This window comes from Phacochoerus africanus, chromosome 2 (assembly GCF_016906955.1).
Source record: "Phacochoerus africanus isolate WHEZ1 chromosome 2, ROS_Pafr_v1, whole genome shotgun sequence".
Taxonomy (NCBI): domain Eukaryota; kingdom Metazoa; phylum Chordata; class Mammalia; order Artiodactyla; family Suidae; genus Phacochoerus; species Phacochoerus africanus.
This window is the reverse complement of record NC_062545.1, coordinates 207,434,201-207,454,376: the sequence shown is the minus strand read 5'-3', so window position 1 is coordinate 207,454,376 and position 20,176 is coordinate 207,434,201. Positions and strand designations below refer to the sequence as shown.

General features: G+C 34.3%; 1 protein-coding gene across 3 annotated transcripts in view; it reads left to right on the top strand.

Annotated features, from left to right (window-relative positions):
• The window catches only part of CNTLN (centlein), a 324,720-nt gene that overhangs the window by 270,227 nt on the left and 34,317 nt on the right, over positions 1 to 20,176 (top strand). For all 3 annotated transcript variants that reach the window (XM_047767606.1, XM_047767607.1, XM_047767604.1), the window contains 5 exons: positions 3,935 to 4,126; positions 8,980 to 9,077; positions 11,131 to 11,257; positions 12,969 to 13,106; positions 13,828 to 14,013. In XM_047767606.1, coding sequence (XP_047623562.1) covers positions 3,935 to 4,126; positions 8,980 to 9,077; positions 11,131 to 11,257; positions 12,969 to 13,106; positions 13,828 to 14,013 — 741 coding nt within the window. The remainder of the gene's footprint in view (positions 1 to 3,934; positions 4,127 to 8,979; positions 9,078 to 11,130; positions 11,258 to 12,968; positions 13,107 to 13,827; positions 14,014 to 20,176) is intronic.

Here is a 20,176-nt window from a genome sequence, read left to right as displayed (position 1 = left end):
TAGATCACAGATATGGCTCAGGTCCTGTGTTGCTGTGGCTGTGTCATAGGCCCCCTAGCCTGGGAACCTCCATATGCCACAGGTGTGGTCCTAAAAAGATAAAAAGACCAAAAAACAAAAAAAGAATCCAGAAATTATGACTCTTCTATGTGTTTTATTATTTATGGTTTCATAATAATATGACTTAAATATTTAAAAATCTTTGGGAGTCCTTTGTGACTCAGCACATGAGGAACCCAACATAGGGTCCATGAGGATGTGTGTTTGATCCCTGGCCTTGCTCAGTGAGTTAGATTCCAGTGTTGCTGCAAGCTGTGATGTGGCTTGCAGATGTGGCTTGGATCCGGTGTTTCCATGGCTGTGGTGTAGGCCTGCAGTTGCAGCTCCCATTTGACCCCTGGCCCAGGAACCTAGAAAGGCTGTGGGTGTAACCATAAAAAGAAAAAAAAAATTATTGGAAATGGAAAGGTAATAATATAGAAATAGGATTCATCCTTCTGATACAAGAGAAAAATAATGATTTTCAGAGTAATTTTAATTTATTGGTAGATTTTACAGTGTAATCACTTTCTAACAAGGTCACTGCAAAATTCTTACATTCCAAACCAGCATAAACAAAAGAAAGTTATTTATGCTTCTGGTCTCATCTGTAGAATTTCTCATAAGAAGTAGAATGCTTAAACTGAGAGAAGTTAGTAATAGAGCTATGTAATTACTTGTCCAAAATTCTAAGGCATAATCAAAGGATTCCACACTGATGGAATATATGATGTGCCTATTTCCTCTATTTTGACAGGTACTTGGTGGCATTTCTAGGCATAAATAATAACATTGGAAATGTTAAAGATTGTTGATTTAAAATAATTTAATCAAGGCATGATTTATATTTTAATACATTCTAAGTCATTTGGTTTACTTTGTCCATAATTTCAGTATTTCTTCATTTACTGAATTTTTACACCATTAAATTGAAGTCAACTATGTGTATATATATATATATTTTTTGGCTTTTTTTAGGGCTACACCCCTGTTATATGGAGGGTCCCAGGACAGGGGTCCAATAGGAGCCGTCACTGCCGGCCTATGCCACAGCCACAGCAAGGCAGGATCCGAGCCGCATCTGCGACCCACAATACAGTTCACGGCAATGCCAGATCCTTAACCCACTGAGGGAGGCCAGGTATCAAACCCACAACCTCATGGTTCCTAGTCAGATTCATTTCCACTGCACCACAACAGGAACTCCTATACTTATATTTTAGAGAAATATGTTTATTGTCTTGGTCTTTCCTCAATGAAGGATATATTTATAGTGTCAGGATCTGCCATTGTGCAAAGAATAGATCTAATGGCATACAAGTTTAACAAACAAGAGAAGCCACCAGGCTATTTATAGGAAGAAAAGAGCCTCATTTAAATTTAGTCTTCTGGAGTTCCAGTCGTGGTGCAGCGGAAAGGAATCCAACTAGGAACCACGAAGTTTCGGGTTTGATCCCTGGCCTCGCTCAGTGGGTTAAGGATCCAGCGTTGCCGTGAGATGTGGTGTAGGTCACAGATGTGGCTCGGATCCCACATTGCTGTGGCTGTGGCATGGGCCAGCAGCTGCAGCTCCGATTTGACTCCTAGCCTGAGAACCTCCAAATGCCTCTGGTGCGGCCCTAAAAAGCAAAAAAAAAAAAAAAAAAAAAAAGTTTAGTTTCTGTTTTGCCTGAAATTACACCAAGAATTGTAGTCGTGAATTATATCTTACCAAATTAAAATCTCAAAAAGATCTAATTTAGATGCAGAACATTAATTTTAAGATTGGTAAATGTTCCAGTGCATGCTATTTATATAAATGCTAATAATACTACATTGCTAATAAAATATATTTTAATTTATATTGTAATAAAATAATAGATTATAAATACAAGCTGAAATCTATATGTGTCTTTATAACACCATCTGTGGTACAAATAGACTTGAAGTTTTGAAACCTTTCTTCATACAAAAGGCATCGCTTTTCGGGACCATGGTGGGGTCGGGTGGATACACACGTGAACAAAGGCACAGTCCTCTCCAGGATTTACTAGGGTTTGTCATTGAGAAACAGGCAGTGCTGTGGAGCTAAGAGACTAGAGAAGCTACTTGGTTGAAAAAAAAGAGAGAAGAAAACCAGCAGAGAAGTCTTCATAAAGGAGGAAAAACCAAGCTGCTCTTCAAACAATAGAGAAATTTTGGCAGAAGGAAATGCCATGTATAGAGTCATGGATGTAGAAATGGTCTGAATGGTTTTGGGAAGGGCAGGCAAGTTTGACTGCAGGTGATGTCTGACTGAAACACAAATCGAAGCTAAACCTTTTAGAGCTTTATTATAACTGCAAACATCTGAGCTTTATTCTGCTGTGCTGAGGAACCCCTGAAGGGTTTTGAATAAAGGAATAATAGGTCAGTGTTGTTTTGGGAAGTTGTATAAAAAATAGTTTGAAGGTAGAGAAAGGTTGCCGGTAGGGGAAGGGCTATTGCAATGGTCTTAGTGGGATAATGAGAGTCTTCGTTAGGAAAGTGGCAGAAAGGAATAAATAGGAGAAACATTACGTAATTTATAGAACCTGAAAATTGACTGGGCACAGAGAATTAGTAAACAGGGAAGGAGATGTAGTCAACCTTGGTTGATAACCAGGAAGATTTTCAGATTTAGGGAAATTATGCTTTTAGGTATAATTATTTGGTAACTTTGGGACAATTCACAAATGACTATTTCCTGGAAAATCTAAAAAACTATGCTTTTTATATCAAAATTAAAATACAGCCAAAGAAATAGATTTTTTTGGCCAAAACATACTTTTTATTTCATCAAAATTTAATCTCAAATATATCAAGTCCTTGTTTTGAACTTATGATAAATATTTAATAGTATATGCATGTATACACAATACCTATGTAATTATAGATTTATTTGTATAATTTTTAGAAATTGTTTAAATATATCAATACTTAGGTAACTTATGTCCTATGTTTATTACTGTACATGCTAGCTACATCTTTTACTGTTTTAATTAGAATTGTTAACAAAGAAAGATTTTTTTTCCCCCTCTGAGAGACTTGGGTGCCATTTTGTCTAATTGTTCCTTATGTTAAACTACCATATTATAAGCTTCTTTGGAATAATAAAATAGTAGTGCAGTTATCCTCTTAAGGATCTCTAAGTTTTTATGCCATTGCAGCTTGGTGGCATTCTGCTGACTACAGATTGGTGAATGAGAGGGGCTAACATTAAGACAGTATTTTTATACTGTTTCATAAAAGCATTACCACTGTCATTGACAGTAAAATGTTTACATTATTAAAAATTAAAATATAAGGAGTTCAGCGCAGTTTACCTCAGTATTATAAAGAGAGCTTATCAACTATCAATCAAGTGCATAAAACTGAGCAAATTTGTTTGTATGCTATTTATTTGAACTAAATCTCTAATAAGCCTCTTTTGCTAATTGGACTTAACATTTATGTTGCTAAATGAGAAGCATTTTGGCTGCTATGTAAGGTGGTAAGACCTACCCAGTAGAATAAACAACTAACATCTGTTATCCCATCCTGCTCCAGCTTGGCTTTTACTAGTTAAGTACATCAGCCCTGAAGTCAAGGTTATCAAATATGTGAATGTCTGGCATGCCCACGTTTCTGTGAAGGCAAAGAAATAGCACATCATGAGTAAAGACTAGCCAACCAAAAGATATTGAGTATAGCTGGTCTATTTTGTTTTAACCTTTCCAAACCCTACAACCTTAGGCAAAGACTGGTAGATGTTTTAATTTTTGTAAAGCTTTTATAGTAATTATTTTGATAAGTAATTTCTTAGTACTTTCCTACCTGTAGAATTTGATGCTGATAATTGCTAGGCTAAATGCAATTACTTGCATAATACATTTATATTTATTTTCTTTTTAAAAAGAAGCTAAACTTGGATTTGGCTGGGCTTCGGAAAGAAAAAGAAGATTTACTAAAGAAATTGGAGTCCTCATCTGAAATTACAAGTTTGGCAGAAGAAGTTGCCCATATAACAGTTCCACGGATACAAGTTACATCACTTGGCCCTTCAAGGAGTGTGGATTTGGAAATGAAGCAATTGCAGTGTAAACTCAAGGTGATTATAAATTTTATTAAAGACAAAAATATATATTAATCTACTGAATACTTAGAGACATGCTTTTATCAATTCTAATTAATTCTAATAAAGATAAATTATGGTATAAATAATCCCTAAATTATTAATACTACATTTGACCTCATGTTTCTATTTTAGCTTGGTAGATTCTTATCTAGTTATTTGAAAATACTGTTCTCTGAAAAAATGACAAGACACTATGAAATCCTAACTTAGGATATAATGGAAACTGGCCATTGTCATTTCTATGCCACTATTCAACTTCTCTCTGCCCTCCAATGAACAGAATTCCTTTCAAACATGTAATGTATCAATTTAAATAGAATTACCTTCCTATACACACTTGCTACTATTTTAATTTGGTAGTTCTTGGTTGGAGATGGGGAAGGAGGAGGGGGGTTGGGGGAGGGAGAGGAATCTAAGGTGAGTTAGTTTAATAGATTTCAACAAGTTAAACCTGAGATTGAGAATAAAAAGCAGTGTACCTTTTGTTTATAACAAGTTGTGTCTAAGTACAGGTGAAACAGTCAACAACTTAAAGGTAAGCCTGGCCTTAGAAGTTAAAGAGAGTTATCTTGTAAGAAGTGGGATTTGTGAGTTTTAATTGGGAAGTTCATTTTCTTGCTTCTTAAAAGAAGCTCACTTAATTCCTTACATATTAATTATTTTCTTCTGTGGGGATTGCTAGCTGGAAGGTAAAAGGACATTGTATATGGGACCATAGCTATAAGGAGAGTTACTCAAAAGAAAAATCGGGTTGAAAATACACAGAACACATTAAGAATGGAATAACCATGACTGTTAAGAGGGCATTAAGATATAGAATTGTCAGGTTAGACTCAGTTGTTTCAATTCAAAATAATGTATGTGTGCTCTCTAATAACATCTTTAAATGGAAGATTACCAATAGGATTAAACTAGAATGAAGTTTAAAGTAAATTTGTGTATTCTTGCTTGAAAATATTTTGCTATTAATAATAGTGAGATATACCCATTGGTATTAATTTAGTTGCTTCTTAAATACCATCTTCTCAAGTTTTTATGTGCAGAACTTGCCTTGACAAATACATTTTATAAGTTTAAACACCTTATATAATAGAAATGTGAGGAAAAATAGTTATGCAAGTTTGGTGCTATTATATATCTTCTCTCTCTCTCTTGTTTTTTAATGGACACACCAATGACATATGGAAGTTTCCAGACAAGGAACTGAATCTGAGCCACAGCTATGGCATAACCAGATCTGTTAGCCCACTGTACCAGACCAGGGTTGAACCTGTGCCTCCACAGTGACCTGAGCTGCTGCAGTCAGGTTCTTAATCCATTGTGCCACAGTAGGAACTCCTATATCTTCTCCTAAAGTGTGTTTCTGTCTCTGAAAGTGGAATAAACTGCATCATGTGTGTCTTATGGTATGTTTTTACCCATATATAAAATGTCTCTCACTTTGAAAGAATGTGAGTCACAAAGGTGAGAATGCCTAAAGCAATTTAGATCTCACTTGATACAAGTTTGAAGTGACATTGTCCAGTTCTAACCTGGAATACTGGAACACTGACTGAGCTACATAAGGACAAAAAGGATAAATCTTACTTTTCTCTTATTTCGTGTTTTAATACGGAAATATTCTGGAAGACCAGATACTTTTAAGTATATAATGCTCTTTGATACTACACATTTCTTTTTTGATAATGTATTAGTTTGCTAGGGCTGCCATAACAAAATACCACTGAGAGGGTGGCTTGAATAGTAGAAATTTATTTTCCCATAGTTCTGGAGTGTGGATGTCTAAAATCAAAGTATCAACAGGTTTGATTTCTTCTGAGGCCTCCCTCTTGTCTTGTGGAAGGCCACCTTTTCGCTGTGTCCTCACTAGTCATTGCTGGGTCATTTATATTGGATAAGATCCACCCATGTGATCTCATTTTACTGTAGTTCCCTCCTTCAAAGCTCTATCCAGATACAGTCACATCTTGAAGTACTGGGGATGGGGTGGGGACACAAATCAGTCCATAATAGATATCAATTCTATTAACACTTCTAAGAATTAGCTTATTTTCTACTTAACTTTTTTCATGCTTAGATAAAAAAATGATTAGATATGAATCTCTTACACGTCTACATACATATTTGCTATTTTATCTAATTAATATTAGGCTTTTCTATGTAAAGTCGTAGATATACTTAAGAAAACTGAGGCATAGTGAATAAGTTAGTTGTCCAAGTTCACACAGCTAAGTGATAGAGCTAAGGTTAGAACTTAAATCATTTGTCTCCAATCTATGCTTTTATTATGAAAATTTTTAAACGTTTAATAAAAAAATAGGAAAGCTTAAGCAAGATAGATTATTACCACTATGACATATTGAATATGTGTTTTACTCCAGATTTTGTCATGCTGCAGGTAAGTATTATGTTGTAGGAAATGGAAGAGTGTGACAGGACCTGGGTTTTGATCATTCTTTGTCCATTAACTTCTTGTGGGACTTGACTGAGGAAATTACTTAGCTTCTCCAGAAGTCTAAAGCAGGGATATTTTTCTAAGCACTGCAAAAGAATTTTTTAGGATTGAACAGAATAGCTGTGAGATTTAGGTTGTCTGGCAAAAGTATCTATCAAGATGGCATTGTTTTATTTATTATAATTCTGTAATCCCTCAGTTATCCATAACTCAAAGTTACAGTATTTTTAAGGCACCTAAAATAAGAGGCTTGAATCTAAAAACATTAAAGAATCAAACAGCTATCTTAAAATCCACTTAATTTATTCTATTGAAGATATTGTCAGGCTTCCTCTACTTCCTGTTTTATTTTAAATATAGCTCTAATGAGTTTATTTGTTTAGCTTCTCAGCAGAAAACACCTCAATAGTAGGAAATTAGAAGTATGTATATTAAGGAGTAGGATGAATGTTTTTAGGCAGAAATATGAGAGGAACAAGAATTTATGATCCCAGATTTACAAAAAAAGAAACTATAAAAATGTTAAGGTAAAAATACAAAATTAGTAAAACAGCAGCCTGGGAACATTTAGAATAGTGCTAAGTAGCCATTTACATCATTGTAGTTCTTAAAGGCATCACTGCATAATGATATAGTGATAATATATTAGATATAGTGACAATTAATATAGTGATAATATTTATAATATTATATTAAAGTATCACTGTTAGCTTAATGTAATCATAAATTATATTTCTAAATGAATCAACAGTCATTCCAGAAAGAATTTAAGATTAATGATTAAAGCTAAAGCTTCAGTTATCTGGTAAATTCACTAGCGTGGATTATCTTATTCTGTCAATGCTAGAAATAACACATCATACATCCCTATAAACATGTAAATATGATGGATCACATAACACAAAACTTAACCAAAACTTTTAACATTCAATACAGCTGCCATGTTGAGGTAGCCCTGGGTTTTTAAGAAAATTAATAAGAGATTTAGTGTAAATTTTAAATTTACTTATGCCATACCAATGAGATATTTAAAGTCTGTCTAATGAATTTGCCTCATATTTATGTTGTATGATTATGGTTTCATCTTTTTGGATTTATACATTTTAGCATAAATCAAACTGGAAATAATTCTTATAGAAACAATTGATTATAGTTATTAGAAAAATTACTTACAAGTAGCTACTCCAAATATTTTGTTATCATATTTTATTATATTTATGCTAGTTTACTCTTTTAAAATTTAACAAATGAATTAATGTATTTCCACATTATCTTACAGTAAAAAAACCAAACTATCAAAGGATTAAGTAATATCTCAAAGTACATGTGTTTTTAGAACTTGAGTCTAAATTGGAAGGTAGGGTTCCCTAACACTCTAGTTACTACCTCTGTGCAGACAGCCTAGGCTATGCAGACAGCAAATACCACAAGGCTGTTCTGCTTTCAAAAAAATAATAATTTTGTATAAATGTGTTAATAATTAGTATTAATAATAAGTTCAAGTAAGGAAGTATTTAGTATTCATAAGATTTTCTATCAGTTATCAATTATTGTATAACAGATTATCCTAAAAAGCTAAATGTAGCAGCCTCAAACAGCAACAGTTTATGATTTCTTATGATCTGTGGGCTCAGCAAGTAGTTCTTTTGCTAATGCCTGCTGGGTTTACTCATATGCCTGCATTCTTCTAAACCAAGGATGTATGTAGGCTAGATATTCCAAGAGAGCATCACTTATAAGCTGGTGATGGGTCTGCTGGCTGTCATCTGGGGTACCTCAGTGCTCCTCCAAATGGCCTTTCCTCCATATTTGCTGGAAGGTGATCCCAGAGTGGCATTTCAAGAGGGCTATAAGAATTTAAGCCCGGGATCTGATAATTGCGGTGTCATTTCTGCCACATGCTTTTGGTCAAAGCCTATCATAGGCCAGACCAGATTCAAAGGCTTGGGAGATAGATTCCACCTCTTGATGGGAGGAGCAGCAAAGTATGTGACTATGTTTAGTCTGTAACAGGTTATTAGTAAATCTAGAATTAGTTTTAAGTGATCTCATTAAACCAAAAAATACTTAATCACATACACATTTACATTTTACAAGGGCAATCCGTATTTCCTGTAAATGTATTTTGAGTGTGTACTTCTAGCAATTTATCATACGGTGGTGTTCATCTATGATTTTGGCATGTTATATAAAAATTTTAGTGTGCCATGGTATTCCTACTAGAACACATGAAATGAAGAATTTAAAAATGTTTGTGTTCATTTTAATTATAATTAATTTTTGCAATATATATTACCCTTCATGAGAATGGCATTTTTATGCTGTTTTAGATCAAGATTCAAAGGTATATTTATGTGTATTTTTAATCTAGAATGCAACTAATGAACTCACTAAACAATCATCAAACTTGAAGTCTCTGAAATTTGAACTCCTAGCAAAAGAAGAACACATAAAGGAAATGCATGAAAAGTAAGTGCTTTATGTTTTTATCCATTGTATTTGGTGACACCTAGTGGTGAATAACTCTGCACCCAAGAAACAATACCAACATGTTAAAAATTGCTTTCCTTCCTTATTTTGTATTTAAGCCTATATAAGATGAAAGTTTAAAGACTATCACATATAATAGGGTTAATGGCAAGAGAGTTACTATATTTTAATTAGAGTAAGAATAAAGTTAGATTTTCCTTCTTAAACGTATTTAATTTTGAGTAAGTATCAATTAAGGGCCTAGAAACTATGAACAGAAAACTTAAAATGTGGTAGTTATTTGACTAAAACTATATCTGTAGGTTTAGTCAAATATTGGATTTAATGCCTAAGCTTACAAAGATAGGGTGGAAAAAAGGAAAGTTTTGTTTGTATTTAAAATAACTGGAGGATTATAAAAGTTTGTACTTTATATGTTTGTACTAAAAAGGGTTTTAAAATGTTCTGTCTCACAGAATCAGAATAATTTTTTTTGTATCTTTTATAGGTATACCAGAACTTAATGATAACGTGTTTATAAAGAATTCTAATTCTAATAAATTCACAATTTGAGATACATATATCTCATATATGTACATGTATACTGCATTATAAGTAAAAGTTCACTTAAAAGTGATATTAATAGATAAAACCATTAGACAAAATGGTTACTTTTTTAAGCAGAATATCTTGAAGCTTGTTTAAGAGGTGGTCTTTCTTACTATTTACCAGTGGGAACTTTAGAAAACCAGTCTTTGAATCTTGGCTGCATTACCTGCTAGCTCTTAGCTTCTGTCTGTCTGTCTGTCTGTCTATCTATCTATCTATCTATCTATCTATCTATCTATCTATCTATCTATCTATTTATGTATGTCTTTTTAAGGCTGCACCCCCAGCACATGGAAGTTCCTAGGCTTGGGGTTGAATTGGAGCTGTAGCTTCCAGCCCACACCACAACCACAGTAACACGGGATCAGAGCTGTGTCTGTGACCTACACCATAGATCACAGCAATACTGTATTCTTAACCAGGGATCGAACCTGCTTCCTCATGGATACTAGTCAGATTCATTTCCCCAGCCACTACGGGAACTCCTGAGCTTCACTTTAACAGAATTAACTCATAAAGTTCTAAGGATTAAATGAGTTATTAGATGTATAGTACTTACAACAGTGACTGGCATGTAGTAAGCACTCAATAAATGTTAGTTGTTATGGTTCTTATTGTGGTAGTAGTAGTAGCTGTTGCTGTGTCTACATTTTATAGTGAATGTTTTCATCTTAAGCTGTTTTATCAATTCAATCTCATATGATATTAAATTAGAACATGTCCTGCCTAATTTTAGTGTCTTTACATGACATTATCATATTTTATACTTGTTTATTAAAGATTTGTTTTTCTTATCAGTGTTACACTTTTTGATAATCTCTGAATATTACTTTGGTTTTTCTAGGCAATGCAAGAATGGAATATAAATATAATAATTTTAAATTTTATAAATATTGTTAATCTTTCTCTGTTTTTCTCTTTTTTTTGTTGTTGTTGTTGTTGTTGTTGTTGCTATTTCTTGGGCCGCTCCCGCGGCATATGGAGGTTCCCAGGCTAGGGGTTGAATCGGAGCTGTAGCCACCGGCCTACGCCAGAGCCACAGCAACGCAGGATCCGAGCCGCGTCTGCAACCTACACCACAGCTCACGGCAACGCCGGATCGTTAACCCACTGAGCGAGGGCAGGGACGGAACCCGCAACCTCATGGTTCCTAGTCGGATTCGTTAACCACTGCGCCACGACGGGAACTCCATCGTTTTTTAATGAACATATATATATAAAATATTGTCATTACCAAGTCGCCACTGGATTGTGGATTTTACAAGTATTCAAAATATTAATGGAATAATATCTTATCCCATGCATTTTATTAATTTGCAATTTCATGAATATTGGATAGCATTTAAAAATCAATAGTAGGTATAGCATTGGATAATATGTAAAATAGCATCACTTTTAAGGTATTTTCTTTCACTCTTAAAAAATTGCCTTTTTCTCTTTTAAGAATGTCTCGGATGGAGAGAGATATAACAATGAAAAGACATTTGATAGAGGACTTGAAATTTCGACAGAAAGTAAATTTGGAAAGTAATGAGGGTATTAATGAAATGCTAGAAAATCTTGAAAAAAAGGTATCAATTTTTATTCATTGCCACTAAAAATATCACTTGCCCATGTATTTACTTTCTTAATGCAAATATTCAATCTTAAAATTTATAGCAAACATTTATAAAATACATGTGTATTGTTACATAATTACATTATTTGCTCTGAAACTACGTTATGTGTTTTAAAATTCAAGACTCCAAAATTCACACATAGCATAGCCATACATCTTTTATATATTTGTAAATATACCATGAGAAGATAAAGTTTGTTTTTAAAAATCTTTAATAGTTCTGGGATACATAATTCCATTTTCTTCAACATTTTCTTTTATTTAAAAGTACTATTTATAATGATCAAATCATGCATATATTTTAAATGAAAAATATTATAATCTGTAACTACCAGAAGTTCTTTAAAAAGTGTCCTCACCACAATTTTTTTCTTTTTTTTATTAAAGTATAGTTGATTTACAATATTTCTTCAATTTCTATTGTACAGCAGTCACCATGATTTTTTTAAGTGTCCTTTTTCCTTGTATGCACTTAACTCAGTGTACTTAGGTAGAGTCGTAGTTAAAATAGTTGTATAATATTTGATCCCAGAGTAGAAATCAGCAATTTGCTGACTAAGAGATATTTTTTGTTTAAAAAATTTTAAAAGGTGCTATTTACACAACTCATAAAGCAGCTTGTACTTTGGCATTCACTAAATGTCATCCACTCCACAGAGAGCATCTCCCTTACTCTCCTTGTTGGAGATAAAAATGTAAGTAATGCTCGGATGGATTTAAGAGAGAAGATTTTACATAAGCAAGACAAATGCATACATATTTCCTTTCTGTTTCTCCTCCACACACACCCTCTATGAATTATAACAACTTCCTGTAGGTTTTTTCAATGCTATTCCTTAAATTTTGCTCATTTTTTTAAACTTCAATAATCATTTCAGATACAGTCTTATAATATTTGTGTAAGTAATCATATATCTTTAGTATCATTAAACTAAAAAAGAAAAGGTATTTTCTTCTGCTCTTCTATGAAGTGTATTACAAATATGTTGTATTACTTATTTAACTTTATTCTAAAAAGTACATGTTGTACTTATCTTAGAGAAAACAAACAAAAGTTATCTATGACTTTGGCTTATTTAAGAATCAAAACCAACCATCTTCTGCTTAAGGAAGTTTAGGCTAGTAATTAACGTAGTTAAAATTCACATTACATTATTTGGTGAAAGACCACACATACCAATATTCATAATGTTTTGTGCAGTTTGGGGGTTTTTCTTTCTTTCTTTTCTTTTTACGACCATGACTGCAGCACATGGAAGTTCCCAGACTAGGGGCTGAATCAGAGCTGCAGCTGCCAGCCTATGCCACAGCCTCAGCAATGCAGGAGCAGGATCCAAGCTGTGTCTGTAACTTACACCACAACTCACAGCCAGATCCTTAACCCACTGAGCAAGGCCAGGGATCAAACCCACATCCTCAGGGATACTAGTCAGGTTTGTTACCACTGAGCCACAGCGGGAACTCCCAGGGGTTTTTCTATTGATTGAAGAATTGTTAGTGTTATTCATAGTATGAGTTCTATAAATCTTTTACTTGAATTTGCTGTCATTTATGAAAAAATAAACTAGGCTTATTCATGTATTCATTTGGTTTCCATTGATAAAACATAATATAGAGCAAGCATGATTTTACCAATAATAATTATCTTTATGCTTTTTTTGTAGGTGAAGACATTAACTGAAGAGTGTTCCAACAAGAAGGTATCAATTGATTCACTAAAGCAAAGACTTAGTGTTGCTGTGAAAGAGAAGTCACAGTATGAACAGATGTATCAGAGAACTAAAGAGGAGCTAGAAAAAAAGGTATGATTTAGGACATTTTAGCTTAGAGGGGGAATGTAACAATCAATGTCTTTTTCATTTTTAAAGTTGTCGTTTTTTTTCTCCCCAAAACTACTATGAGCTACTTAAATGTTTCAGATAACTGCAAATAACATTTATATTGCTACATAAAACAGGCTAAGAATGTGTTTACTATTAAAGGTACTGCTGTATTACAGAAACATTTTCTTTTTCTAATAAATAAAAATGATTATTAAGAACTGGCATTTATATAAGTGGATATAAATTTTTAGGTCCACCTAAACTTATAAACCAATTAAATATTTCCCTTTGATATATGAAATCATTTGGTCTAAAATAGATTCCATATCTTTAATGATATATAATTTTTTTAAAGCATAGATTTATTTTGACAATAAATGTATGATAATGTGTGCTCAGGATATTCATTGAAAATGAACAAAAACTGCTGTCAATTTTACTCAAATAAAAATAAATACAAGATATATAGAGAGTAAAGAAACCCTTTTTTTAAAATAAATTGTATTGGAGTATAGTTGCCTTAAAAGTTGTGTTAGTTTCAGGTATAGAGCAAAGTAAATCAATCATACATATACACATAACCAGTCCTTTTCAGATTCTTTTCCCTTATAGTGAAACTCTTTTTTTATCTGATATCTCTGACTTCCAAATATGTTTCAGAAACTTTTTTGTTTATTCTGTGGTTACTGATCTTTTGCAGGATCTCAGGCTTACTTTCCTCGTATCAAAAATAAATGAGACTGAATCTGCAATGGCAGAAATTGAAACAGCAGCATCGAAGCATCTTCAGAGATTTGCAATGCAAAGTGAGCAGGCCCTAGAAGCTGCACAGAAGAAACTGCTGTTAGCCAATGAGAAAGTGGAAGAGTTCACCATATTTGTGAAGGTGTGAATTCCTTACTAATTTGTACTTTACTTCAGGCAGAGTAGGCAGTGGCTGACTTCAGATGATTTGGAGAGTGCCTGAAAGTTTCTTTCTGCTTTCCTAAACCACAGAGCATCTTCCCCTACCCTACTTGCCACATTCTTCAAATTCTCTCTATAAAAGATTTGTTTTTATAACTTGAGTTTTAAAATTTCTACTCTATTATTAATTCTTTTCTTAATGTCAGTTTAGTTATGAAATTGTGTCAATCACATGATCAAGACAGGTTTTAAGACAAAAGATTTGAGTCTTTTCCATTCCACGCTCCTTTTAAAAATCATCCAAGCAAGAACAACCAGAAACCTGCTCCCTCATCATTGAAGTTAGGAGACACTGAACCCCAGTCCATGACCTGTCAGATACGGAATGCGTAGAGGAATGGTAAATGATTTAGCAGGAAAAAGGAAGACCAACTGAAGTGCCTACCAAGGGTGTACCATCTAGAAATAATCTGACCACTGAAGAATCCCAGAAAGGCTCAGGCATGACTGCAGAAGGAACCACCAAAGCTGGGGGTAGTGGGGGAGGAGAGGATACCAGGCTAAAATGGCTGCTTTGTTTGAAAGTCTTTGCAAGGAGTTTTAGATCTCTGGTCAGTACTTCTGCTCCGCACAGTCAGCCAGTATTCCTCCCTTAACTGTTCTGGCAAAACACAGGGAAGCAGTTCTGGTTTCAGAGACAGGAGGTGCTGAGGGCTGGGAACCTGGTGATTGCTCCTTTCTTTTTAATCCCATTGTGAGTTGTTTACACCTGTTTCATGACTTTTATTCTGCCTTGTTTTATAATCTGCAAACAATCTGTTGCCATTATATTTATGATGGGTTCCTTCAGGTCAAGGGCAATGTTTGATTTTTTTCTTTTTTCTAAATAGCTTTTCTGAGATAGGATTCATACAGCACACGTATTTTATTCATTTAAATAGTACAATTCAGTAGTTTTTATTTTATTTATTTATTTGTCTTTTTGCCTTTTCTAGGGTTGCACCTGCTGCATATGGAGGTTCCCAGGCTAGGGGTCTAATCGGAGCTGTAGCCACCGACCTACACCAAAGCCATAGCAACACGGGATCCAGCTGCAACCTACACCACAGCCCAAGGCAACACCGGATCCTTAACCCACTAAGCAAGGCCAGGGATCAAACCCTCAACCTCATGGTTCCTAGTCAGATTCATTAACCACTGAGCCATAACAGGAACTCCTCAATAGTTTTTAGTATATTCACAGGTGTGTGCAACCATCATCACAGTCACAGACAATATTTTGTTAATCTCTACCTCCCAACATGTGCCATAGTGGCTTGCAAAGAGTTGGTATGCAGTAATGATCACTAGCTAATCAAATTGAATTTATATTAGGAATATGAAATTTTAATAATAGTTTAATATTAGTTTAATAATTGGCCTTTAGAAATAAGAACTAAGACAATTTGACCACTGTGAGAAAATAACTCTTTACTTTTCCCCTTTTCTCCTGAAAGCACAGCTTTCTTTTTTTTTTTTTTAACTAGTCTGTTGAGTTTAGGTTCCTCCTGCTACTTATTCCTTCAGATGGCATTCATTATTGAAAACTGGATTATCACAACAGTAGAAATTTACCTAAAGATATATTTTTAATTTATAGAATCTTTGTAAAATCAAGGTTTAAGTGTCCTTCTATGAAATAAAATAACATCATCACCCACTCCCTTCTTTCTCAGATAACCCTCAACTAGACTTGCTTTACATATATATATAATTATTGTGTATATATATTAATGTATTAGTGTTCTCAAATCAGTTATCCCCCCGAGTGTTGATCTTATTTATAAGAAATAACATTCCTGGGCTTATAGACTGAATATAAGATGACAGATAACTGGATCTTATATGTAATGCTATATTCTTTATTCCTCTAAAAATAGGAGCTTACATTTTATGCCTGTGTTAGAACAAACTCCTTACTTTGTTTCTTTGGAGAACATAGATTCTTGAGAGAATTCTCATTTTAAAAATATCTACGAATGATCTCTTTCAATGAAAGTTTCAAATAGTGTAAAGTCAGACCAATAATGCTTGCCTCAGAGGACTCTAAATGATTGCAGAGTATTAATTTAAATTTAGTATTTTAATCATAATTTACTTTTTCCAGATTCAAAATGTCATTCCTCCCAAATGCTTGTTGAGAATCTCACTGCTTAACTTATGATAAGTGCTCTCATTGAATGTTGTCATAAGTTTACTCATGATGTAGAGCCATTTTTGTTTTGACTTTTAGCTTCATAAACATTTGTTTTCCTATTTTATATTAAGTTTAAAGTTGTATTTGTTGCATTATTAGCCAATATATAAAATATCAAATACATAATTATAAGATTTATTATGATGCTAATTATGTTTCCTGAAATAGTCTTTGAATCTGTCCTTTATAAAAATAAGAATTGGAAGTTCCTGTTGTGGCTCAGTGGGTTAAGAACTTGACATAGGAGTTACTGTTGTGCTCAGAGATAACGAACCCAACTAGTATCCATGAGGACATGGGTTCAATCCCTGGCCTCACTCAGTGGATTAAGGATCTGAGGTTCCTGCAAGCTGTAGCACAGGTTGCAGATGTGGCTCAGATCTGGGGTTGCCCTGGCTGTGATGTAGGGCTGCAGCTGCAGCTCCAATTCAACCCCTAGCCTGGAAACTCCATATGCTGCAGGTGTGGCTGTAAAAAGAAAAACAAATTTTAAATAAAAATAAGAATTGATAACCAGAAGTTTTTAAAATAGAAATGAATTTTATGATTAAATATATGATTATTATAGATTTGATAAAGTTTCATGACCTTCATTATATATAATGGATATACATCTTTATTTTTTATTTTTATTTTTTATTTTATTGATTTTATCTTATATTGGAATATATTTGGTTTACAATGTTTTTAGTTTCAGATATATAGCAAAGTGATTCTATATATGTGTGTGTGTATATATATATATATATATATATATATAAGATTCTTTCCCCATATAGGAGGAAATTTATTTATATTTATGTTCAGATTGTTTCCCCACATAAGTTATTATAGAATATTGAGTTCCCTGTTCTATATAGTAGGTCCTTGTTGATTATTCTGTATACAGTAGTGTGTATGTTAATCCAAAACTCCTGATTTATTCCCTGCCCCCATCTTTCCACTTTGGTTACTGTAAGTTTGCTTTATAAATCTATGAGTCTATTTCCATTTTAATAAGTTTCTATTTAAATAAGTTTATTTCTTTAGATTCCACATACAAGTGATATCATATGGTATTTGTTCTTCTCTTGCTGATTTACTTCACTTACTATGATCATCTCTAGGTCCATCTATGTTGCTACAAATGGCATTATTTCATTCTTTTTTATGGCTGAGTAATATCCCATTGTATATATGTACCACATCTTCTTTATCCATTCTTCCATCAATGGACATTTATGTGGCTTCCCTTTCTTAGCTATTGTAAATAGTGATGCAGTGAATAGGGGTGCATGTATCTTTTCAAATTATGGTTTTCTCTATTTATATGTCTAGGAGTAAGTTTGAGGTGTCATTTGGTAGCTCTGTTTTTAGTTTTTTAAAGAAACCTCCATATTAGTCTCCATAGTGCTTGTACCAATATACATTCCCATGAGCAGTGTAGGAGGGTTCCCTTTTCTCCACACCCTTTCCAGCCTTTGTTGTTTGTAGACTTTTTGATGATGGTTATTCTGATTGTAGGAGGTGGTACCTTGTTATTTTGATTTTCACTTCTCTAATTATTAGCGATGTTGAACATCTTTTCATGTGCTTTTTGTTCATCTGTCTTATCTTCTTTGGAAAAATGTCTGTTTAGACCTTCTGCCCACTTTTTGATTGGGTTGTTTGGGATTTTTTGGTAATGAGCTGCATGAACTGTTTGTATATTTTGGTAATTAATCCCTTATTGGTTGCATCATTTGCAGATATTTTCTCTATAATGAGTATACTTCTTCACCTAAAATAGTTTAGCAAAAATTATCTTTTAAAAAATAGGGAGTTCCCTGGTGGCTCAGTAGGTTAAGGATTTAGCATTGTCACTGCTGTGGCTTGGATCAGTGCTGTGGCATGGATTTGATCCCTGCCCCAGGAATTTACACAGCCACAGGAACAGCTAAAAATAATTATCTTTTATAAAACAAACTTTTTACTTATGTGTAAGAATATAAATAATATTTAATGATATGTGGATGCCTAATCTCTAGTTGTTCAAGAGTGACATATCAGTCCTTCATATTTTTCACCAACAATGATATAGGGTGTAGATGTCCTAGGAGATAAACTCAGGATTACCATGGTTTCATGACTTTTTAGTTTGAGTAACATATTAAAGATTCTATAGTGGAGAATGCTAACAGATATGGATGAAGTATTTTTAGTACTCTTTCAGAACTTTTCCCTGTTGTTTCAGTTTGGTACTTAGATTGCCTGCTTTAGAATCAACAGATTCTGTTACATTTAAATGAAATGCATAATTCTGGGCATTATGGAATCAAAATCGCGGTTGGGGTGAGGCCCAGTTATCTGCGTTTAACAACTTAACTAGGTGGTATTATGCATTAATACTGTTTTGAAAACAGTGATTTTTTTTTTAAAGCCCAACATTGCTTTTATGGATTGAACTTATATAACAAAATATACATCCATTTAGTATTTAATAGCACGCTTCACCACTTATGACTTTTTTTCAGGGCCACCCCTGAGGCATATGGAAGTTTCCAGACTAAGGGTCAAATCAGAGCTGTAGCTGATGGCTCACACCACAGCCATAGCAACACCAGATCCAAGCCACGTCTGCATCCTACACCACAGCTCACGGCAACCCTGGATCCTTACCCCACTGAATGAGGTCAGGGATTGAACCCATAACCTCATGGATACTAGTCGGGTTCATTACCATTTAGCCATGATGGGAACTCCAGCACTCATGACTTCTAATGGTAATTTGACATTTGTTTTATTTGATTGTGTTTTGGGGTCAATATATGGTTGATATTGTTACCGCTTCTGCTGCTTAATCCATTTCTTTAATAAAGGGCCACAAGCAAACTAATGCTTAGCTGGCAGAGACTGGATATTTGGGCCTGAGGAATGGGTTAGTATCATCCTTCTCCACCCATGAGGCCTGGCCCCAGGATGGGGTGAAAATGCTCAGGAGATGCCACATGTGGCAGCATACAATAAGTGACTTCCTAAATACTACTGCATTAGTATTTTTAAAAATTTAAGACCTTCCATGACTTGAAACTGTCCTCTTTAGAGTTCAGTTTTTTTCTCACTACTCTCCAACTCTCACCCAGATAGTGTTCAGTCTTGCCTTTACTCAAGCTCTCCTTTTCCCTGATATGTCCTTCCTGCTTTACTCTTTGCTCTAAATCCTTCAGATTTAGCTCAGTGCCTTCCTCTTTCATGAGTCCTTTCCTTAACTCTGTGGTTAAGACCTTGCTTTGCCAGTCTGTGGTTCTCTTATCTCAGACAAGTGATCCTCTGTACCTCAGTTTCCCTATCTGTAGAATGAGTGTAATAATGGAACATACCTGAAGAGAAGATTTAAATAAGTTACCGTAGGTAAAGCTGAAAACATTGCCCAGTATACCCAAAGTGTTATCTGAGTGTCACCTTGTAGTACTAGTAGTAATAGTAGTAACAATAGTAGTAGCAGGTATCATGTATCTCCTGAATAATTATTGAGGATTAATTTTATATCTGCTTCAAGAATGATACTGGAGGAAGTTCCCATCAGGCTCAGTGGTAACAAACCCAACTAGAATCCATGAGGACGTGGGTTCGATCCCTGGCCTCGCTCAGTGGGTTAAGGATCTGGTGTCATGGTGAGCTGTGGTGTGGGTCACAGACCCAGCTCAGATGTGGTGTTGCTGTGGCTGTGGCATAGGCTGGTAGCTGCAGCTCTGATTCAACCCCTAGCCTGGGAACTTCTATATGCCTCAAGTGAAGCCCTAAAAGACAAAGAAAAAAAAAAAAAGAATGGTAGTAGACACGAAGTCACTTAATGAGCATAGTTAAAGAATGTACACAGTTCCTACATGGAACATTACATCACTAGGACTCATTCTGTGCAGAGCTCATGAGGCTATCTGGTACACAA